Genomic DNA, 23,650 nt, shown 5'->3' with positions numbered 1-23,650 from the left:
GCTGCTGGCAAAGGCAGCATGTGCGGCCAGGCCACCACTCTTTAGGCAGCGAGCAGGACACCCAGGCACGAGACTTTGGTGAGGAAACCCATCCACATCTATTGTGTGCGGTGCCACAAACACCACGGGACTTCCCCGTGGCGATGGCTCTCTGCCAGCACCCGGTCACCAGCTGACGCCAGCCCGGACGGCCACATCAAAGACGAGCAGCGCTGGTGCCAGAGGTATCTCTGCTGCTGGCTTATCTGGCTTTTATTTGTGGCCACAAAGCCCAGCTGTGGTCTGGCAAACGCTCTAATGGGGAAACTGTGGGGAAACCCCGGGGGCACTCAGCAAAAAAGTGAGAGCAACCCAGCCAGTTTCAGAGGGAACCTGGAACAAGGGAAGTCCACAGCCAGGAATAAAACCCTCCCTCTATCCACAACTCCCCTTTGCCACCAACAGGGCCAGAGGGCTCTGCCCAGGACCTGGGGCCACCATGGATGTCCCTGGAGCTGCAGGGATGTCACCCACACCTCTGCGAAATGCCGTCAGCATTGGGGTGCCGGGGGCTGTGGCTCCAGCCCGTGTGCCGAATCACCGCCACTTCCCACCCTCACCTGCTGCTGTGAGCCCCCCTCAGCCTTCAATCCAGCAGCACCTAAAAATACAGTCAGGCAGCGTGGGGGCTCCCCCGACGCTGTTTTCCCAGCTGCAGGACCGGCGTGACCCAGCTCCGGCTGTTCCTGGGAGGCAGGGAAGGCTCTCAGCCAGCGCAGGGTCACCAGCTGACGCCAGCCCTGACGGCTGCATCAAAGACAAGTGACCGGACACGCTCGGGGACACAAGAGCTAAAAACGGGGGGGCGCAGCGAGAAGTGTCAATTTGCAGATGAGGACCCTGGGTGCAGGGGTTTGGCCGCAAGCAATGAGGCTCCCAGCGGGAGCTTGGCCCCCGGGACCTTCCCCACCGCCGGGCTCACCACCCGCGCTCTGCCTCTGCCCCAGCGTCCTGGTGCTGTCCCAGGGCCCCCCAGAGCAGCTCCACAGCCAGGGCGTCCCCCACCCACCGGGGGCTGCCAGCACCCCAACACGCTGCCCCCCCCCCCAGGGCACGCCACCTCCCGGCACGATGTCTGGGAGCCTCGGGGAGACAAAAGGGGACGCGGAGAGCAGAGGGGGTGATTTTGCAGAAAAGTAAAAATAAAAATGCAGGAATGATGACCTCGGGCAGAGCCAGGGCTGGGGAGGGGGGGTCTGAATGGTGGCTCTGTGCCGCCGGAGGGGCAGGGCGAGAGGCCACATGCAGCCTGCCCCAGCAGCTGCTCGGGCAAAACAGGAGGTGGAGAAAGGGAGCCGAAGAGGAGGGTGAGCTCATGGGGCCAGGGGTCCCGGGAGGCCCCCAGAAGCTCTGCCCTTTGCTGGGCAGGCCTGGCCCCTGCCCCCCTGCCCCCCACCTGGCTGTCCCAGGGCAGCAGGAGGGTGCAGGGAGCTGCTCTGCGGGGTGCGGGGCCAGACCCTGCCATGCTGGGGGCATTCACAGGGCGAGCACCCCAGAAAAGAGGAACCCACGGCCAGGCAGGGAGCTGCTGGCCTCAGGGACGCTGCAGGGCCCAGGGTGGGAGTCCCACCAGGGTGGGGGTCCCACCAGGCTTCACATCAGGCCGTCCTCTCCTGCTCGCCCCAGTTGCTGGTGCGGGACCCCTCAGCCACCCCCCGCCTGCGTGCAGCAGCTTTCAGAAGGCACAGAAGCCAAAGCGAGTTCTTGGGCTCGCTTCAGAGGTAACCAGGCAATTAGAGAAGGCCAGAGCATGATCTCATGCTCCCTCCTACCCCACGCTCAGGCAATCTGTAAAAAGGCTGAAGCAGAGTATGTGAACTAACGCAATTAAAGGAGCAATTGGCGGCTGGTGGGGAAGGGAGGAGCTGGCCCAGTGGGCCCCAACTGGCGTGAGGGTTCCTGGGCAGACGGCTGGGGCCGTGGGCCAGCTGTGTGCCAGTGTCGATGAAGCTGCGGCAGTGCCTGGGGGTCTGGAGCCGAGCAGGGGGCTGCAGGGGGCTGCAGCGGGCGCCCCGGCCCCGCTCCCCACGGCTGAGCCGCTGCCCGCACACAGCCGCTGGCGCCTGAGCCCTGCAGCACTCGTGATCTGCACTGGCGACAAAAGGGCTCTCGCTTGCTCCCACGGAAATGGGAGGCAAACGCAGAAAGCCCTCCCTCGCACCGTTCCTCCCTCCAAGCTCTCCAGCTGTACCTCCTCCCGCCTCGGCTTGTTTTCACAGCGTGTCCTTCGGCTGCTCGCTAATCCCTGGAGAAATCTTTGTTACCGAGACTGCCCCGGCAGCCCACGGCCCACGCTGCAGCCGGCCAGCCATCCCCGGTCTCGTCTCCATCCCAGCCCTGGCCAGCCCTGAGCCTTTGCCTGCAAACACGAGGGTGGGCACGGCTTCAGCCTGAGCGGGGAGCAGAGGGCAGGTGGGCACCTGGTGCTGTGCCTGGGGGACTGGAGAGCTGTGCCAAACGGCCGTGCTTTGCACTGCGAGATACCGGACCTGAAGCTCTGGCTCTTGCACTGATTGTTTTTGTACGACTTCTGGCTGCCTAATCACCCGCTCTGCTCTGCCCCCCAGATAGGTACTTTCCATTGCTGAATCATCCCAAAGAGCTGTCAAAGGCACTTGCTGCTGCTCTACCTTTGGGCCAATCCAGAAATAAAAACTCGGAGTGCTGCGAAGTGCTCTCTTTGGCAGCCACCAGCCCGTATTTATTTAAAAAGGGGAAATCCACCACAATCAGCGTACGCCTGCACGTATGAACACTCGCACACACGCGCTGTACGCATGCACGTGCACACGCAGAGACTTTTGCAGGTCCCAGGTGCTGGGAAGGACGGCGATGTGCAGCGGGACGCAGCCGGGCACGGGGCTGGCCGGGGGCTTTGCAGCCCCGCTGCCCCCCGAGCTGCGGCACGGAGCAGCCCCGGACAGCGCGGCCCCGCAGTGGGGGCTCGGTGGGGGGGGAGCGGAGCGGGTGGGAGCGTGGCCCCCGTGGGCACCTTCGCTCGTCGGGGCTGGCACCGGGACAGCTCCACACCGGGACTGTGGGCGTCCCACGGCCACCCCAGGGCCACCCCACTCGGCACCCCGTGGCCGGGCAGCACTGGCAGCCGGAGCCACCGAGCCCGAGCGCCGCGTCCCATGGGCAGCCCCTGCTGCGCCCCCTTCCCTTCCCTTCCCTTCCCTTCCCTTCCCTTCCCTTCCCTTCCCTTCCCTTCCCTTCCCTTCCCTTCCTTCCCTTCCCTTCCCTTCCCTTCCCTTCCCTTCCCTTCCCTTCCCTTCCCTTCCCTTCCCTTCCCTTCCCTTCCCTTCCCTTCCCTTCCCTTCCCTTCCCTTCCCTTCCCTTCCCTTCCCTTCCCTTCCCTTCCCTTCCCTTCCCTTCCCTTCCCTTCCCTTCCCTTCCCTTCCCTTCCCCTCCCTTCCCTCCCCTCCCCCTCCCCTCCCCTCCCCTCCCCTCTCCTCCGCTCCCCTCCCTCTCCTCCCCTCCGCCCTCCCCTCCCCTCCCCCGCCAGCGGGGCTCGCTCTTTTTCTTCTTCTTTTCTTTCTTTCTGTTTTTTTCCCACATTGACGCAGCCGGTGGGAGGGAGCCTGCCCGGCCGACGGCCTGGGCGCGCCGATGGGGCAGGGGGTGGCGGCAGCCCCGCAGCGCCTGCGGGGCACCGGGACCGCGTCGCGGGGCACCGGGACCTCGTCGAGGAGCCACCAGCCGGGGAGAAGCCGCAGCGGAGCGGCGGAGCGCGGCGGGAGAGCCGCGGGCAATAAGGCAGCGCTCGGGCCCCGAGGAAGGAAGAGGGAAGGGACAGTTATTGCCGCGGTCTCCCCCGGGCCCTCTGCCACTTCCCATTAAGCATGGTAATGCCTTCTGCTTTCCTATCCTTTACGCTGCCGCTGCCCCGAGCACCTGCTGCCCGCGCCCCGCGCGCCCGAGCACGAGGCTGGCACCGAGCGCGGAGGCGTCGGGTGGCAGCGGGCTCGAGGCGAGGCGTGCGCGGGGCCCGAGGGCTTCAACGTCCCCGCAAAACTTGGGGTGCAACAAGTGGGTGCCGCTGCCCGAGCCGTGCCGGCCTGGTGGGCACAGGGACGTGCGGCACATGCCCCCCGGGCCGTCCGTCCGTCCGTCTGTCGCCGCAGCCGCACGCGCCGTTGCCTTGGGCTCCCGGGCGATGCTGCGCTGAGCGCTGGCCTGCGGCTCCTCCGTGCCGGGGCTGTGGGTGAGCGTTTGCATCCTGCCCTGCCAAACTCGCCGATGGGGAGCTGCGGAAGAGGGAGAGGAGTTGTTATTCGCTGCCGGCCCTAGTGTTCAAAGCTCGCTCCCTCCTGAGCTGGGGAGAGGAGAGGGAGCGGAGTCACCCTGTGGCTTTGGGTATGAGTTAAGCAACTTTCCTGCACCAAAACACCAAAGCCCAGCTCGCCGTGTCGGTATAAACCACTTCTGAAAAATATGGGTATTTGGGGAGAAATATCAATCTCTATTTAACAGCACTTTGGCTTATTAAAATGGAAATAGCTTCGCAAATGTAAATCTCCTTATGCTCCCTCATGCCTTTTGTTTCATTTCTGCACTCCCGTGCAGCTGGTGGAGGGAAGTGGGCTAATCGGTTCCTTTTTGATTTCTAATCACTCCCTGGCCAGGCTCGCCTCAGCCTCTCGCACGAACACAAAGCTGCTGCGCCGTGGTTACCCCAAAAACCTCTCGCAGTGATGAAGTGCTTTGTGACACTTAACAAAAACATTTCTAGGAATTCGAGGCCAAAATATTCCTCAGCGCAACCCAGGCTGTCTCTGGTGCCTCCATCAGTCAATACTTTTCTCCTGGCTTTGGCTGACACCGTCCCTGCTGCTTTAGGAGGTTCTGTGCGTTTTTATTCCATTTGCAGGAAAGTGGCTCTGTTTATTCAGTGGATCCGTCCCGTAGCAATCCACCTTGGCGCTGGGTTTTGTTGAGGGCGATGAGATTGCCCCCCCTTGCAGCGGGGCTGTCCCCGCTCTGACGCCCCACTTTACCCTGGCTGCGGGTCCACCAGTGACCCCCACTCTCCACTGGCTCGGCACCTTCCCCGCAGCGAGTGGCAGCCTGGCAGGACGGGGAGGGCAGCGTGGGTCTCAGGGGACGGCACTGGGGTGTCAGTGGGTTTGGGACAGGGCTGCTGGCAGCGTGCACGCCCTCGCCCCTCCGGACCACCGCCTGCACCCCCCGCCCCTCAGAGACCCCCCTGCGGCTGCGGGGGGAACGGCCGGGCTGGGGGCTGCCCGTGGCACGGAGCAGCCCCGTGGCTGAGCGGGACCAGGCTTCTCTTTCTGATTTCTTTTGCTTTTTCATCAGTGCCAAATGAGCTTGGCCAGGGAGATTTGGTTTGGTTTCAGAAGAGCTGGTTTTGGGACGTGCCAGGGCTGTGCAGGGCTGGCCCATCCCTGGCCCCGCTCTGCGCCGCCACAGCGGGACGGGAAGGAGCCGAGCTCGGGGTGTTGGGGCAGGAGGCCCCCTGGCCGAGGTCCCCCAGGAAGGGATGTCGTGCAGGCAGACCAAGCGTGAGAAAAGTGGCGTTCAATGGCACGTGCTAGGGGAAATCCGCAGGGAGCGCACATGTAGACCACGCAGTGAGCAGGGCCTCGCTTTCCTCCCTCTCTGCCCAGGCCCCGCAGCTTCTCCTTCCAGGCCCGACGGCGGCAGATTTCTGGGTACAGACACAGAAAACGTCAAGGAGAATTAACCAAAGTGTGACTGCAAAGTGCTTTAGCTAAAGCACATTAAAGCTAATTAAGCTGCATTAACCTACGCCACGTTGTCTCTGGGTGGGCTCCCAGACCCGCCGTTGGCTGCCCAAAGCCCATTCCCAACTCCGGCTCGTGCCCAGCCCCACGGTGCCATGGAGCACACCTTCTCTGTGCACTGCAGGGCCAAGGATGAGCTGCAGCTGGCCAGGGAGGGGATCTGCCCTGCTGCCCGCCACCGGGAAACATGCTGGTCCTGGGGGCACTGAGATCTCCCCACTCTTACACCTGGAGCCCAGCCCCGGGTCAGGGGCTCAGCTTCACCATCGGCTGAGCCTGATGCCAGAGCCTGGGTAGCTGGGCTGGGCAGGGCCACACGCGGCGCTGGACACACAGAAGGAGCAGGGGAAGCGTGCAGAGGCAGAGGGCAGAGGACAGACCCCCCCAAAACAGGCTGGCCGGCCCCTATCCCGCACAGAAAGGCACAGCTCGCCCACCCGCCGGCCAGGATCGAGCCCCCACCAGCCTTGTCTTGGTGCTTCTTGGAGCCTCTCCGGCAGAAATACCCCCAAACGAGCTGGTGACATCGACATCTCTGTCATCCTTGCTCACTGGCACAGCGTTCTTTTCTGCAGCCATGTTTATATTCACCCTTGCGCTCTCTGTGGTGCAGCTGAGATTTAATATGAATGCTCTGAATGCTTCCTTCCATGTACCATTGCATCCGTGAGCTCTGTGTAACTAATGTCTTCTGCAAAGCTGGGAGAGCAAACTCAGGCGATCTTACGCACGGCACAAAACCTGGCGTTCTTGACCCAGTCTGGAAGTCTTTGGCAGGATGGGGCTCTGACCCAGCAGAGCACTTCCCAGAAAACACTCTGGTGATTAACTTTGAGTTCATCGTATCCAACAACGGGTCTGAACTGAAACACTCCATCCATCTTCAGATGTTTGTCCTTTCTCCATCTCCCTCCGGCCACTGCATTCCTACAAGTTGCTGAGTGCGGCACATCTCCAGGGCTCAGCTTAACCCCTCAGCTGCTGCGCGGCCGGCTGTCTGAGCAGGGCAGCGGGCTGCACTCGGGGCTTCTCTCAGGCTCATTAAACCACAGCCAAACCCAGAGAGCTCCAGGAGCTTGTGCCCCCAGCTCTGCGGTGCTCTGTGCGCTGTGCCCGCTTTCTCCCCAGCTCCCAGCACAGGAAGGGTTTGAGCCTCAAGCTCAGCCACGCTGCAGGTGGATGTGGCATGGGATGGTGGCACAGGCTCCGAGGGGTGACGGCATCCCACCCCGGGGCCGCTCTCCCCATCAGCGACATTTTCCTCCCGCAGGACGCGCAGTCCCTGGACGCAGCGGTGCAGGGCGCCCTCCGTGCCCTCTACCCGCCCTTCGAAGCCACGGCCCCGACGGTGCTGGGCCAGGTCTTCCGCCTGCTGGAGACCAGCTACCGCGGGGACGGGCTCTGCTGCCTGCTCGAGTTCCTCATCCCAGCCAAGCGCCTCTTCGAGCACGTGCGGCAGGCGGCCTGTGTAAGCTCGCGCACCGCCCCACGCCTCGCTTCCGTGCCCAGTTTTGCCCTCATGCATGATGCCCTGTGGGGCTGGGCCCTGCCCCGAGCTGTGCCTCCCTGTCTGCACATCCCCATCCCTGCCCCTGTGCCCTCCCCACAGAGCGGGTGCTGTGGTGTGCCTGGCACAGACCCCAGCACGCACCGTCCCCCTGACACTGCAAGGTGGCCCTCCAGCACTGCCTCGCCCCATTAGCATGGGGGGAGCGCGCAGCACCCCCCGGAACGGCCACAGGCTGAGCATTGATGGGTGGGCTCCGCTCAGGGGCATCCTGGTGGGTCTGTGGGTTCTTCAGTCTCCATCCCAGGAAGAGCACGCGGGGCCCAGCTGGGAGGGCATGGGAGCAGGCGGAGGCTCTTGCTGATGCCCTGTGTTCTTCCTCCCTCCCAGGCTCCCTACTTTAACTGCATCTTTCTCCATGAAGGCTGGCCCTTGTGTCTGCACGAGAAAGTGGTCGTCCACCTCGCGCCGCTCAACCCCCTCCTGCTGCGCTCCGGGGACTTCTACCTGCAAGCGGAGCCGTGCGAGGAGCACTCGGCGCGCATCACCGTCAAGCACCTCTCGCAGGACCTGCGCAGCGTGGAGGAGACGCCCATCCCCGAGGCCACCTACGCGCTGCTCTTCACCAACGAGTGGCTGGAGGAAATTAATTGCGACCATGCCGGGCCCCCCCTGCACACCTGCCTGGTGGCCACTGAGAATGGCATTGCCCCGCTGCCGTGGAGCAAGATCGCCACGCCAGAGTTCATTGACAAGCCCAAGGCTGGACCCGACACCGTGCCCACGGGTGCCCCAGATGTCCCAGCTCCTGAGCCTGCAGCAGCAATCACACCCGTGCCCCGCGGCACGGCAGGCACCCCCGAGCCCTACAGCAACATCACAGGCACCATCCCAGGCTGCAAGGACGCCTCCTGGAAGTCAAACCAGGGGAGATATCCGGGGCTGATCAAGGTGGACCAAGCTGGTTCGCGGCATACGCCAGCCACGCTGGCTGTGCCAAGCCTCCAGGAGATCGTCAGCCAGAACCTGGAGGGGGAGTACGTGGACCTGCTGGACCTCTCCCAGGAGAAGCTGGACCTCCTGGCCAGGTCCCTGCCGCCCGCCCACCCAGTGGGGCAGGGGGCTGCGGCGGTGCTGCCCTGGGCGAGCGGAGGCCCAGGGGTGGGCTCCTGGCCCCGTGGGGGGTGGCCGAGCTCGCCGGAGGGTCCCTGCAGCCCATGCCAGAAGAGGAGGCTGAGCGGGGAGCCGGGGCTGCACGGCCCACGGTGCCGCCACCGCGACTCCTACCTGGCCGCCCTGCAGAACCCGGTGAGCTTCGGCCCCGGGCTGATGGCAGCCATCCTGGAGGAGCCAGACAGCCCCGTGCCCCCTGCTGCCCCATGTAAGACCCCCGCACCAAGTGGCAGCAGGGCTGGCCACCCCAGCAGCCCCCCGCTGCTCACCCACCGCCCCCGCGGGGCCAGTCCAGGGGTGACAGGGGGAGAGGCGGCCGGGCCGGGCAGCCCCCGGCTCCCCCCGGCCCCTGCTCGCTCAGAGGCGGCAGGCTCTGGCCACAAGTTCTCCTTCCTGAAGGGCCCGCGGCTGGGGACAGCACCCGGGGACGGCTCCACCAGCCAGCACGAAGGGGGCTGGAAGAAGGTGTCAGCCATTTACTCGCCCAGGATGGGCAGAGCCAAGCCAGCTGGGAAAGGTGACGACCGAGCGGGACGGCGGGCTGCGCAGAGGGGTTGCATCTCATTGCCCCACTGCACTTTGCCAGCTCCTCTCCTCTCTTCCCACGGGCAGGTACGGATGCAGCGGCTGCAGCCCCCACGGAGGACGGGCCCCTGCAGAGCATGGGCAGCCAGAACGGCCCCTCGGTGCCACGGAGCCGGCAGCCACCAGCCTGGCAGGAGCTGCACACCGGGCTCCTGCGCTCCGGCATCATCTGCCTGCCAGGTACCGCCAGCCGCGGGGGCTGGAGGGGACTTTCTGCTGGAGAGGGGGTCTGGAGGGAGGTCTCAGGGCTTTGCTAGAGTCCAGAAAGCCCCCAGGTGGAAAATTTCCTTTCAGCTGGGAAAAAAATAAAATAAAATAAAAAGACGTTAAAAAGGCAGTCTGCTCTGAGCAGCTGACACTGTGCTCAGCTGCACGGAGCCCTCCCACACCATTCCTCAGAAATGAAGCTTTTCAGCTTTTAGCTGCCAAATGCCAAATGTTTGGATTCTTCCTTTTCCCAAGAGCTGGAATACTCTGGCAAAACTGTCTTTTTTTTTTTTTTTAAGGAAAACCATCCCCAGCAGCTCAGCCCTGGAAATGCCAGGGCTGGTGCTGGTGCGAGAGCCCTCGCGGGCTGGCATGGCTCTCGCTGCCCCTGCTGAAGGGCTGGGAGGGAGCTGGAGCCAGGCAGCCACCGCACCGGCTGCGGGAGCCCCTCGGTGCCGACCGGGCAGAGCTGTCTCGGTGTGGGCTGTGCACCCACGGAGGGGGTCACTCACCCACCTTCCCCCGCAGGTGGCACGGACAAGCTGGGCAGGGCCCTCCTGCAGGTGACCACCAGCGGCAGCGCCTGGGGGGCCGCCTGGTGCTCTGCTGCTGAGCTGGCGAGGCTCCTCCTCTGCCTCTGCTCCCTCCCCAGGTAAGGGCCGCGCGGACCTGATGGGACCCTCCTGGTTGCTTCCTGGCTCGGGGGCTGCAGCAGCCCCAGGACGCAGCTGGGACAGGTGCCCTGTGTCCTGCATGCTCTGCTTTGGGCACACCCTGCACACACTCATTGGGCACATCCTGCACACTCATCATCGTGTCCTCAGTCCCCACCACAGTCCCCCTGGGGCAGGGGTGAGGACCCTGTGTCCCTGCCGAGGGCTGGCGGTGCTGGCCATCCAGCGCTGCCCCGGGCTGGGGCTCAGCCGCAGGGATGAGGCCATGGCCCCCGTGCTGCTGTTCCTCCAGGGGGATGTGCTGCCATGTTTCCAGTGGGTCTAGTCCAAGGGGAACACCCACTGCCGACCAGCAGAATTTGCCCCCTTGTCACTGTGCTTTATTTCCCTGGGCTAGGAAGGATGCGAAGGACAGCGGGCTGACAGCCGTGGTGGACGCCAGGAGGCAGCCTCCCTCCCCGGCTCTGTTCTCTGCTCTCCGCTCCATCCAGGTACGTGGGGCCGAGCGCTCGGTGGCAGGTAAATGCTGGGAGGCCCTGTCCCTCGGGGGCCAAGGTGCCAGCCCTCCTATGATGGGATCCTGAGAGCCACATACAGACCCTCCAGCTCAGAGCAGCTTTGCTGGCAGCCCGTCCCTGGGATGCCCGAGGTCGTTTTTGTATCTCACTCACAGATTTTTACCTGTAAGCACCATGGTGCGGGCTTACTGGGACAGATCTCAGCTGCCTGCTGCTGCATCACAATATATTTATCTAGAAAAACCACATCTCTCTTGCTGCTTTCTCCCCAACAGACATTCTCATCTCCTGCCAGGCTGGCGACACTTAAACAACCGCCCCTTTGTTCCCAAAGTTGCTGTTAAGTCTCTAATTTCTGGGCACGTCCACAGCAGCGCGGACAGTCCCCGACCAGGACAGAGTCCCCTGCTCCCAAAGAGAGCCCACACCAGGCACTTGCATCTCTGTGACCCCAGAAATGCCAGCCCCGCTGCCCCAGCCGTTCAGGATCAAAGGTCCCTCCTCAGCCCTGGCAGGATCCATCCTCTGTGCCCGCACAGAGAAGCATCGCTGGTGCTAGGGAGGGACTTGCTGGCTGGTTCCTTTCCATGGGTCCTTTCTGCCGGGGAAGCTGCCATGCTGGCTGGGGACAGGGCTGTGCCCTGAGCAATTGGTTGCCATTCCACGTGCCAGCGAGCCCGGGAGCCTTTTCCTTTGTTTCCCCATGGCTTCAGCAGACCTGGGCCCTGGCATCGCCATGGGCAGCCCGCGGGCAGCGCGCTGGGGTTTGCCCCAGGTCACTCTTCCCTGCCTCCGCAGAGCGTCTCGCCAGGCTGCATCCACAGCGTGCTGCTGCTGGCCGACAAGGAGCTGGGTGCCCACCGCGAGAGGCTGCCCGGCATGCAGGTGAGGGCCACCCGTCCCCATCCCGTCCCTGTCCCCTCCTCAGGGTCCCCCTGCTTGGGGACCCCAGGCAGGTCCCCACCACACCGGGGCTGCTGCCCTTGGGTCTGCCGGGCAGCGCTAGCAGGTGCTTCCCCAATCACTGCCACTGGCCGGACACAGGTGTCAGGATAATAAATCTAAGCTTGTCAGGGCTTATTCTTCTTCTAGTGCTGCTCTGTTTAATTAATACAATGTGAAATATTAATGAGCTTGATTACCTAGCATGGCTGTCGTGGCAGATTATTGCAGTCCTGGTGATCTCCCGTGCATCCAAACGCGGCGGAGCTGCAGGGAGATGCAGCCGGAGCTGCTGCTCAGCGTGCTCAGCCCCGCGGGAGCACCGAGCTCATGGCTTCGGCCTCCAGCTCCATGCTGTCCCTGGGGATTCTCAGGGGAAGGACCCAGCATGGTCCTGCGGCGCTCACGAGCTTCCTGCCCCGCAGGTGGAGACCCTGACGTCGCTGAAGGCCCTGGGCCGCTACGTCGACAGCTCCCAGGTGACAGCGGAGCTGGACGGCACCTTCCCCTACTGCCACGGCGAGTGGGTTCAGTTCTTCCAGGTGTCTGTGATCACGCCGTCAGCTGTCTCCTCACCTTCCCGCGGTGCCCCTCTGTCCCCGAGGCTCAAAGCACGGAGCAGCTTTTGTGTCTCACGGGCATCCCCAGGAAAGCAATAGGAAAGCTTGCTTTTGGCTTCGCACCCACATCCACCTCCACTCCCTTCCTCGCTGGCCTTCATGCAGTGTCCCCAGAATATTCCCCACTGGCCTGGTAGTGCCGGTCCTCCTCCTTCTGCACCTCCTCCTCCTCCCTGCAGCCTCTGCTCCTGTCCCACCACCCGTGCAGCCGCCCAGCCCCGCTCACCCCGGTGCTTCCCCCCGCAGAAGCTGCATCCCTTCGCGGCCAGCCTCAGGCGGGCGTCGGAGCTGCTGCAGAGCTGCATCCAGGAGCTGCGGAGCGCCGACGGCCTGGCGGGGACGCAGGTACCGGGGCTGTCCCCATCCCTCTTCCCTCATGGCACAGCCCCGAGCTGCCCATCCCGAGGCCCCAGGTGAGGCCCATGTCCGTCCCTTGGCAGGATGCGGCCACATGCATCGGGCGGCACCAGGAGCTGATGCGCAGGGTGCTGAGCGACCCGCAGCTGGTCCTCCTGCAGCGCGAGGGGGGGGCCGTGCTGGCACGGCTGCGGAGGGAGGCCGCCCGGCTCAGCACCTCGCCCCACGTCAGGTAGGAGCGGGGCGGTTGCGATGGCGAGGTGGGGGACTGGGACCCGTGGCCGGCAGAGCCACCTGCCCGGGGACAGCCCGGGCTCCACCAGCCCCGGCATCTTCCCAGCGCGTCCCAGCGCTGGCTCCGTGCCCGCTCCTGCCCCGCAACCTCCCTGCGGCCTGCAGCTGGACGGCACTTTGTAGGATTTCCGCCGTCATCCCACGGCCGTGGGACCGGGCTCTGGGCTGTTCGACGACGCCTGCAGCGAGCCCCGCGGGCTGGTCTCAGACAAAGCCGCTAGATGGGGCCAGGCCCCGGCGGTGCCGCACGTGTGCGTGGTGCTGCACACATGCAGCAGCGCCGTGTCCAGGAATGCTGGTCTCGCTCGGCGGCGCACGCACGCCTGCAGCACTGATCCCACTGCTGCCCCCTGCTCCCTTCCCTCGGCTGGGCCGGGCAGCCCCGCAGCAAACCCCGTCCCGTCGCCTGACGCCGTCAGCCCCGTTCGCCCCGCGGGACGGGGAGCTCAGGACGCGGCAGTGCCCCTCGTGCTCCCCTGCGGCACGCGCGGTGATGGGGCTGGCGCGTGTTGCCCACTGCCCAGTGCGCCCCCAGCCTGGGAATGCCTTTGTGCGGGTCCCACACGTCACGGGTGGGCTGTGAGGGGGCTCAGGGTCGGGGTGAGGAGGCAGCTTGCCCGGCTCCTGCTGCGGGCACCCACTGGGCTCCCACCAGCCGCACGTGCTGCGTCGCTCCCCGCCTGCTCCACGGGTGCCGGCTGCCCAGGGCAGTGCAGGCAAAGGCTCCTGCCCAGCGAGAGCTGCCTCGGCCAGAGGCTTTGGGAGGCACGGAGCAGCCGAGGAGCCAGCGCTGTGCCTGGGGCACCCAGCCCTGCACCCTGCCACAGGGCAGAGGCAGCACCACCGCCCCCCACCCACCAACAGCCCCATCTCCCCATCTCTCCCCCCAATCAGGGCCAGCATGGAGGCAGCCGAGGGGCTGTACAACCAGCTGGAGGAGGAGGTTCACGACCTGGTGTCGCAGTCCAACAGCTGCCTGGAGCGCCTGGAGTTCCTCCGAAAGGTCCGGGAGCTGGAGGCCGAGTTCGGCAAGGTGAGCGGAGCAGCCCCAGAAGCTGGCCGGAGCCAGAGCCCCCCCAGGCACAGCACATTAGAGCTGTCCAGCCAGGGGAATGCCACAGAGACATTTTCACATTTCCTCAGTTTGATGATGAAGGAAGTGCAGATAATAACAGGATTGCCTGAGCTTTGATTTTAATTGCGGGGCTGCCACGCATAACCAGTCTGTGAGCTGGGTGGTGCAGGGAAGGAAAGGGAGGTGCCGGGGGGGCCGGTCCCGCCTGACCCCCGCCCGTCTCCCCTGCAGCTCGGGCGCTGGCTGGACGGGGAGGGAGCGGCACGGCTGCAGGAGATGGGTGCTGAGGAGTGGAGCCCCGACAGCTTCGAGAAGTCCTTCGAGCGCTTTAACGAGTTCCTCCGTCAGGCCACAGTATGTTGGGAGGGGGTTTCCATAGCACTTATCCATGGATCATTGATTGCTACCAACAGTGCTGGTACCTGGCCCAGGTGCTCTGCCGGGCACTTGGCAGAAATCGGAACGTGCAATATTAGAAGTGTTCAAACATCATTGCAAAGTTTGATACACTGAGCCCAAGTCCTCCCACTCTTGCCAGCCCCTTTGCAGCCTCGCTGCCCTGGGGGTGCTGCCCGCTGCTCCCTGCTGTGGGTTGGGCTGAGGCTGCTGTTCCTGAACCCCGAAATCCTTCCTTCACAGCCCCCTCCCCTGCAGGGCCATGCTGCAGAGCCCACAAGTGCATCTGACAGTGATGTGGAGACAGATTTGTTCTTCGCATCCCCTGCAGTGTGAAGGCCCTTTGGGTACATGCACTGCATGGGGGAAGAAGCAAAGCGAATCTGCAGGGGCCAGGATGATCCACGTTGTGTGAGGAGCCAAGCCAGGGCAAAGCAGAGATTTTGGGAATCCCCATTTTCTTTGCTATTTCTCACATGCCCAGAACAGTTTTGGCACGAGCACTGAGCACGCAGCTTTGATGGCGGTGCTGTGACCCGCAGAGAATCTCACCCTGAGCAGCCAGGTCCCGGGCAGCAGGTCAGCGCTGTGCTGCGAGCGGGCACCGTGCTTCCTTCCTTCCTTCCTACCACCCCGCAGGCTCAGTACCGGCACGGCCTGGCTCTGTGTCAGGAAGCGGCTGAGGTCCAGGATTCGGTGTTCCCCGAGGCAGACCCCTTCCAGGTGGCTGCAGCCCTTTTCCAGACGAAGCTGGTGAGCTTCTACAGGCACGTGGAGCGGCGGCAGGCAGAGCTGGAGATGCTGCGCGAGCTCTGCAGGTTCTCCAGCAAGGTGGGTGCATGGCTCCTCTCAGGGACCAGGCATGGGTGGGCAGCAGAACACCAGCGGCTCTCGTCTTGTTTCCTAGATCACGTGGCTGAACGTGGGCTGCAGGCAGTGCTCAGCACGGGTGAAGCATGGGGGGAGCCCAGCAGGGTGCCCGGAGGCTCTGCAGTGCCTGGAGAGCTCCTTCCAGAAGCTGTCGGTGGAGTTCTCCATGGAGAAGCTGCAGGAGATGCAGGCGCAGGTGCGCAGGATGCAGAGCAGCAGCGGGCTGGGAGCCTGGACTGAGGCGTGGCACAAGTACCAGGAGACCCGGCAGATCCTCGAGGAGATGCTGGCAGAGCTGCGGGAGGCCTGGGGAGCACAGGCTGATGGGCAGGGGGGTGCCCCCGGCTCCTCGGGGTCTGCAGCCCCAGCCCACCCAGCAGCTCCCAGCCCTGAGCGAGCTGCGGCCGAGGGAGCGGCGCAGGACTCGGGGCAGCCCACAGCCAGCAGCGCTCCTAGCCCTGCTGTGGGCACGGAGCCAGGTGAAGCCACCTGCTCAATGCCGAAATCCCCGCAGCCACACTGCGAGGGGGTGCAGGAGGGCGAGCACACATCGCGGTGCCGTGGGGCGGCAGGCGGCTCCCTCCCAAAATGTGACAGCAGAGCCCGGCGGGGGACTGGAGGAAACCCGTCCCAGGAGCTCAGCCCACCCCGTCAGACGCATCCCTCCACGCCTCCTCCCCAGGCGGGTCTTCTGGGTGCTGCCCGCTTGTGTCCCCCCCTTCCAAGCAAGACCCTGGGGCATGGGACGGTGGCAGCCCCCAGCACGCGAGGCCAGCCGGCGGCTCAGAGGGCGGACACCACCCAGTACTTCCAGGTTTCCAGCCACAGCAGTTTCTCCTCCGAAGACTCAGACTCACAGACCTCCACCGAGGAAGCCCCAGCGGCGAGCCTGGCTGTGCCCCGGGACCTGCCGAGCCCCCGGCTGCCCAGCGCCTCTGAAAAGCCCCCCCAGATTGTTTACCTGGAAAACCACTGCACCGAGGGGCTGGGTAAAGCAAATGCCAAGTAAAAGCAGTCCCTTTCCGTCCGGGCTGTCTCTGCCCGGCTGTGGATATCTCGATCCCTGACTGGGGCGTCCCCTGCTTGGAGCTGGGGCACTGGGACCCACTGCCCAACACTGAGTCTCAGATTCCTTCATTTTTTTTCAGTTTCTCAGCATTTAACACTCACCCCTCTGTGAAACAGCAGTAACCTGATTTACCAGAACTCACAAGATTAATCAATAATCCTCTAGCTGTGTAGCAATCATCATGTAAAGTGCATTTATCCGTGCAAGGGCCGGGTTTGCATCATGCCAGCAGCCCAGGTGCCCAGCAGCTGTGCCGGGGCACTGCGGGGGGCCCGTGCCCAGAGCTGCCGTGCAACCCCCCATGTGCCACTGCTGCAGCCCAGTCCCAGCGACGACAACGGGCACTTCGTTTGTGGGCGTTCGTTAACACGCGACTAACTTCATTAATGGTAATAAACCTGCAGAGCAGTGCCCAGAGTGGTCGTTGTGGAGCACGTTGGGAAGCTGCACCCCACTGCCAGCCAGGCCACTCACCCGAGCTCCCCACCATGAAACCCAGGGTGCCGGTGCCCTGCAGCAGCTTGCAGAAGAGCCCTCTCCCTTTTTTTAAGGGTTGAGAGAAATGCCTCTGTCTGCAGCCTCAGCGCCGTCCCACCCACTCCCCTGGTACGTGGGAGAGGTTGGTGTCATCCTGCTCAGCGGCCCCTTGCTGGGAGCGCGCTGCCCAAAGCCCCGGGGACCTGGCGGGGCCGGGCGCGACCCATTCCATCACCATCCCAGTCGGCCCTCGGGATCCCATCCTCAGCTGCACGGCTCGCGTCTCGCCTGCTGAGACGCCCTGCTGCGGGTGAGAGCAGGCAGGGACGGGCTGTCTGGGACGGCAACCCGCTGCCCACCCCCCGGCAGCCGCACCATGAGCTAATCGGGAGCCATCTGACAAAATGCGCTATTTCACGTCGCAGACAAGCACTGCCCTACTCCCAGCCGTCATGCGGGCACGGCTCGCAGTCCCACGCGGTGCTGCTCCGCAGCTTAAAGGGCACTTGCCCATCCCAGAGTTTGTAAGCATCAGTCACACCCCCTCCGGCCTTGTTTTTGCCAAATTCACCAAGACGAGCTTTTCTGACCTCGTCCCTTGGGGCAGGCCCGGCAGCCCCCCGCCCACGGGCAGTGCTCTGACCCTCTGGTGCTGGCACCCGCCGCCAGCCTGCCGTGCGCTGCCCTGCGCTCCTCTCGCAGTCGTGCTGGGTCCCCGCTCCTACTCGCAGTCCTTTTAAACCCCATCTGCTCCTGCTTAAATGCTAATTTCCCTAGTAGCACTTCTATCTCTGCCTTTCTGAAACCCAGATAGCTGAGGTCTGTCCCATTCCTTTTGGCTTAAAAGTAATTATCATGCAGAGATACCGGGTGATGTCTGCCTGACCCATTTTGGGTTAAACCCAGACAATTTTGCTCCATTTTCCAATTATCTCCATGTCCTGAATTTCACTGAGGTCACACCAGCCAGGCCACTTTTCTACTTCTTCGTATTATGATATTTACCCTTTCCCAATCATCTGGCCCTGGACCAGGTCTGAGGGCTTCAGAAAGCCCTTTACTTCAGAGCTGACTCAGTGCATAAATGAGGGCACGGAGAGCAGCGGCTCTCACCGTGGGCTCTGCGAACTCTGCCCCCACCTATGCTGTGAAATCCTACTCCGTGCCCTGCTTTACCCGCCTTGCACAAACACTGCATTTCCCTCAAGTGTTTCCTACGAGCAGCTGGCCAAGACTTTGTGGATGTGTGGGTGCCCGAGGGCAGAGCGGCCCCGGCCCCTTGCTCAGCTCCCGCAGGGGCAGCCCCGCACCCTGGGCTGCAGGACCCCGTGGGACCGGAGCGAGGCAGGGCAGCTGGCAGCTGCACCCAGCCAGCGGGATGCCCGGGGCCGCCGCTGCACCCTGCCCAGGCACACACGGCTCGTCCCTCCCGTGCCAGCCCCGTACGGGCGCTGCCCGACCACCAGGACTCCCTTCTGAAGACTCATCCCAACCAGGAGGGATCAGCTTGGCCCAGCACGGTCTGTTATCGAAAATGAACCACTGAGTACGTGAAACGAGAGCAGAGAAGAGGAATTAGAATATTATTACTGAAATGCTATAACGTGGAAGCATTTGGGCGATGCCATCCTTGCACATAGCCCCCTCGATGCTGCGCTGTCACACTGTGTCCCTGGGTAAGCGTCCTCCCTCCAGAGCAGGAGCTGCTTTTTATCACTTTTGCAATACTGCTGGAGTCACAGCCCTGCCAAGCTGTGAGGAGACAAAAATGCTAATCAATACTTTTGTCATTTTTAGGATTGATTATTCTAATTAATTCTGGGAGCCTTTCAGCCCGGCTGTGAACAGATAGCTGTGGATACACGAGGTGGCAGCCGGATTGGGATCTCGTTTATCCCATCATATAATTCAAGAGATGAAATCTCTCTAGCGGCCACGAGTAAAACTCCTTATTGATTCTGAAGTGCTTTGCTTGTTTATAAGAATAACACCTACAGTGCTCCAGAAGATGCTTTATGCTTTGCTGTTTCCCTATGCCATTTCCAGTGGTTATATGAGGTCAGAGCACCGAAACAACCCAGACACATGAAGGGCAGAAATGATGAGGGACAGAGCCTTGGGCTTTATGACCCTCTTTTGGAAAGTCGCCTCTTTGCTTATCTGTAGCAAGCAATGTCTGTTTTAGCTTCCATGTTGAAAAGAAAAAGATGCTCACCATTTTTCATTTATTTTCCTTGTGTTTAAATAAATAGTTTCCTGGGAGCCCTTTGAAAAGGCACTAAAATCCATTCTGTTGTTCTTTATTATCATCACATGAGGAGCAAAGCCATTTTCTGCTTCTGAGTGTCCCTTAACCTTGCCTAGAGAGATGCTGGTGCCCGGCCCCCAGTTTGGCAGCCAGAGCACGCACTTTACACCCATCATGCAGGCAACAGCCGGGCCTCACCTTTAAAATGAGCCTGTGGGGAAGGGAGGGAGAGCACAGGCTGCCCGAGGAACCAGAGGCAGGTCCAGGGAGTCCCCAGCCTGAGATGCAAGAAATGAGTGCAGGCAAAGCAAGTGGCGGAAGGCTGGGATTGGTGATGGGGAGGGAAAGAGAAGAGTCGAGCTGGAGACCGAGAGGCACAAACCCTGCAGCAGGACGGGTGCTGGGGGTGATGCTGAGCCCCTGACTGCAGCATCAGGCCGGCACAGCCTGGCGATCGATGGCTGCATTGGGACAGAGCAGGCAGTGAGGGGGCTGCAGGGGGCACGTGGGGAGGTGGGGGGCTGACCGTGGCCAGCCCAGCACCTCGGGAACCCGTCAGCCAGGAACGTTTTCTACTTTGCCATTGTGAGGAGCAGCAGTGCGGCAGCGGTAGTGGGGATGTCTGGAGTGTCTTTTCGCGATTCCTCATATTAACATCCTAATTCCTCAATAGAGTGCTGGGGAGAATCAGAGAAGAAATAACTACCGACTTCAATAATACATGCCTCACAGCTGTGCCCGTCTCCCCTCCCCGCTCCCCGCGCTTGGCCAGCGGAGCCGCCGCACGCCTCGCCCGCCGCACGCTCAGGGTCCCACGGGCACCTCGCACTCCCCTGGGGCTTTGGTTCCCAGGGATGGCAAGAGGCCAGCCAGGTTCCTCACCCCGTGCTCGCAGCCAGCGGTGCCCATCACAGAGCAGCGAGGAAGAGGAGGAGGATTTCAGCCTCACTGCAACACGGGGCGATCTGCCCCAAATTCCCTGCAATGCCCGGCGGAGGCGGGCTGCCCGGTGCGAGGCATCCTCCCGCGCCCCGTGGGATGCACGGCACCTTTCCGACCGGCCTGCAGCAGGGAGGAGCGGCCGGTCTGGGTGGCCTTTTCCACTGCTTGGGAGTACAAGCTGTGCTCTGCCCTGGTGGGAAAAGCCTTTTTCTTCCTTCTCCACTCCTTCCTCTGCTAGGAAAATGTTGTGGGTTTTTTGGTTTTGTTTTTTAAGTTAGAGGGGAGCAGCATTTCCCATGGAGAAAGAGAATAATCTTCCAAAATGGGGTTAAAATCTCTTCTTCTGAATCAAACAAACAATGGCTTTCCTGTTTTTCTTTTTTTCCAAAAGAAAAGAATAATAAAAAAAATATATTTTGCAAATCCTGAGATTAACTGATAGCAGAACTGAGAATTTCCTGCTCCTCAGCAGACGGAAAAAGTTTTCTCCTGATGCTCTCGCTGCCCTTGGCACCCCAGCCCTTCATGGGCACAGCTGGATGCATCCTACCAATAAGTGTTTTTGCAACATTCTGCAAAACTTTTCTTAGCTATGCTGATCCTTCAGCGCCTGATTTATGACTCTGAGTCTGACCAATTAAGCTATAACCTTTCCAGAAAGGCAAGTGCAGGAGTTAATCAATGTCTCTTTCCCACCCATGAAATGGCAAAGCCATTTGTCAGGGAACGCAGGGGGTCCCTGTGGGGCCGCGCTCCCACGCGGGGCTCCTGGGGCTGCAGCGGCTTTGTCAGCCCATGAGCACTGCTCCCGGGAGGCCTTCTGAAAATGCTTCTTTTCCAAACCCAAAAAGCTAATAAATTTTACATGCAGAAGGAGACAAAAACAGCCTGGAGACAGAAATGGGTCACTTGGGTCAGACAAAGCAGCGGGGCAAGAACTCCCCGAGCCTGGCATCGGCTGCAGCAAGTGGCTTTTAATAGAAAGCACCGCACGTGGGACAGGAGAGGCTGTGCACAGGGCTGGGAGAGCCACCGGGTGGCCCTGCTCAATCCTCCCATCCCACGCCAGCCTCGCCCAGTGCTCAAGGACCCCCTGCTCCTCCTGGAGACCCGGCGGGATCCCCAGGGCAGGACCAGGAGCAGCCGCACGAGGAGCACGGATGCGCACACAGCAGGACCTGGGCGCGTGCCCCGGCTCAGCTTGTGTGCGTGTCGGTGTGCTCCGCGAGGGGCAGGGCTGGCTCGGTGTCCGCATGTGGTGGTGGCCAGAGCAGAGCCACGAGCTCCCTGCCCCGGCAGAGCAGGCAGCACCAGTGCCAGAGCTAAGCAGGGGGCTTGGTCTGCAGGTGGGGTCCTCCTCCTCATCATCATCTTCCTTAATCACCATCGTCATCATCGTTATCCTCCTCCTCCTCTTCCTCTTCATCCTCCTCCTTCTCTCCACCCAGTTCTCATGATCCCGGCCTTGCAGACTGCGGGGGCGGGAGGGATGTTGAGTTATCAACCGCAGAGAGACAGAGGGAAGAGGAAGGAAGAAAGAGGCAGAGCAAGAGGCACCGGGGCTGGGAAGCTCTCCAGGCAGAGCTGCAGCTGTGCCCTTGTCCAGGGCTAGGAGAAATGCACCAGCTGAGGCAAGGCAAAGGCTCAAGGACAACAGCTACAGGCACAAGCCCAAGCCCCTTCTGGACCAGGGCGCAGCTCGCTGGTGCCAGTGGAGCTGCCACGGGCTCCATTCCCATCACAACAGCCTCTTGGCGCTATGTAAGCTGCTAATGGCCAAAGGCATTTTGAAGCATGGGGGAAAAAAAAGAAAAAAAAAAAAAAGAGAACAAAACTAGAGTGAAGGACAAACAAATCCCAGAAAACAGGGCCATAGATGGTTCCAAAGGGTTGAACACCAAGGCCCAAGCACAACTCAAGCCTGACCCCCGCCAACCCAGGGACTGAGGGACCGGTGGGAACCTGCATGTGATGGCCCTCGCCCAGAGCCCATGGCTGGGAGCTGCCCCGGACGGGGCGGATGGGGCAGAAGGCGCTGAGCCTGCCCCGGTCACCGTTTGCCACCAGAGACGTGAGCACGTCACTCGTCCTGCAGGGATCCTGCAGATTCGGGTGTTTAATTCTGGAAATTTGCACTCTGAGAGGTGCATGAGCATTGTTACAAATCAAAGCCATGAACGAGGCTGAGATACCATCTTGATTTCCTCATGAGGACACCCATCAAAATTCGTGTAGGTGTAGGATTACTGGGGAAATGCGCCTCAGCGACACAAAGGCCCTGTCAGGGAAGCAGGGTTGAGGTTTTTCCAGCAAGATGATTGGAAATTACATTTGAAGACTGGAATTCAACTCAGATCAGGGTGAAGCAGTTCAGTTTGCAAAAGGAATGCTGTGCCCCGCTCACGCTTCCTCCTGCCTGCGCAGCCCCGCTGCCCGGGGAGCCCCTGCTCCGCACCGCCGACACCCAGCCCATGCTGCCCACCCGGCCCCATACCCCGGTCCCAGCCCAGAGCTTGGATCTGGATAAATGGTGATGTGAAAGGTTGGCTTCTGCTTTTCTTAAACGGTAAACACAGGCTCGGCTTGAGAACAAAGGCTGTGAAATCATGAATTCCTCTTCATACTTCCCTCTACAAACATGGCAGAGCGCTTTGCCCCCAGGTTTTCCAGACAAGCTGCTTATCATCTGCCTGCCTCATCACCTCTGAGGTTGATTCCACATTTTTGCACTCGGCAATTCTCAGAAATATCTTCTCTTGGCTGATTTTATGCCGAGAGCCTGATTCCATGTCTGATGTATCCAAAGGCATCCTCCTCGGTGCGGGAGGGGATCCAGGCAAACATGCAGATCGGTTAGGAGTCAGTTGCCGATTTAGCATCAGCTCAGGGGAAGACACTGTCCCTTTTCATGGGCTTGTTTATTTGCCTGCACAAGAAAGAGCCTGAGTCAGGGTGTGCTGGTGTGCTTGTGCAGCTGAACGCCTGCAAGCTGGTGACCAGCGCACACACCCAGGAAAGCAAACAGCCCGGCTCTGCCTGTGCCGTGACCTCGGGGGCCAGGAACCAGCCCGCTTTGAAGCTGCTCCAGGACCAGGGTGGGAGCAAGGGAAGGCTCAACCCTCCACTGAACACCTTGAGCAAATGAGTTATTTTGGGCATCCAGCAGTGCAAATACCCTCTTAATGCAACCTTGTCTTGCTAAAGAGAGTAAAAATAACAGGATTGGTGTGGCTGGCCTCCTATGTGCAGCATTTTCCAGTGCCTGGGCAGACAGAAGCCTCCCCTGTATGCGGTGTAAATGGAGCAGGCACCGGAAACAAGGGGGGATTCCTTCTGCTGGGATGCTGGGATCAGACCTGGACTCTCTGTGCCTCTTGCTCTTTTCCCACAGCAAAGAGCTGCAGAGGAACTGGCAAAAGCTGTGGCCAGCACAGGCTCAGCCCAGTGCTGCTGGCTGAGACTCCTGGTGTCTACGCTGAGCCTTCAGACTGCCTCTGAGACCCACGGCCAGGGCCAGATGCTGCCCAGCATTCCTGCTCCGTGCTTGGCCTGAAAACCAGACAAAAACCATGTCAGTCCCTGAAGCCCCACCAGCCTCAGGCCCCACTTGCCTGGCTTCTTGCCCCCAAGGGCACAGACCCACTGCAGGCAGCAGGCAGCTCCTGCCCCCGAGCCAGGGGGAGCTGGGTGAGAAAAATGTTTCAGACTGCTCTGAGAAGGCAGTGCCGTTAAGTGGCTATTTGTCACACATTAACCAGAGCAAATTAAGCACTTTCAGAGAGCAGGACCTGAGGACCTGAGGCTAACGAGTTTATCCAAAGTTCACCTGCGGTAAGACAGGAAGAGAGGGCTTGTGTGGGCAGAGCTGAGCCTGGCACCCCGAACGTGAGCC

At 61.7% G+C, this 23,650-nt stretch overlaps 1 protein-coding gene across 1 annotated transcript; it reads left to right on the top strand.

The window, feature by feature from the left end:
* Nucleotides 1-3,717: 3,717 nt before the first annotated feature.
* On the top strand, nucleotides 3,718-16,361 carry KIAA1755 (KIAA1755 ortholog). The gene is made up of 15 exons (XM_035567157.2): nucleotides 3,718-3,884; nucleotides 7,075-7,272; nucleotides 7,702-9,001; nucleotides 9,097-9,249; nucleotides 9,805-9,928; nucleotides 10,348-10,441; nucleotides 11,267-11,353; nucleotides 11,836-11,952; nucleotides 12,277-12,375; nucleotides 12,471-12,619; nucleotides 13,576-13,714; nucleotides 13,988-14,110; nucleotides 14,792-14,983; nucleotides 15,060-15,717; nucleotides 15,793-16,361. Exons 1-15 carry the CDS (start codon nucleotides 3,882-3,884, stop codon nucleotides 16,029-16,031), a joined length of 3,675 nt encoding a protein of 1,224 aa, XP_035423050.2. The 5' UTR covers nucleotides 3,718-3,881; the 3' UTR covers nucleotides 16,032-16,361.
* The last annotated feature ends 7,289 nt before the right edge of the window (nucleotides 16,362-23,650 follow it).

Source organism: Cygnus atratus, chromosome 16 (assembly GCF_013377495.2).
Source record: "Cygnus atratus isolate AKBS03 ecotype Queensland, Australia chromosome 16, CAtr_DNAZoo_HiC_assembly, whole genome shotgun sequence".
Lineage (NCBI taxonomy): Eukaryota > Metazoa > Chordata > Aves > Anseriformes > Anatidae > Cygnus > Cygnus atratus.
The sequence above is the reverse complement of the archived record's forward strand: the minus strand, read 5'-3'. Positions and strand labels throughout refer to the sequence as shown.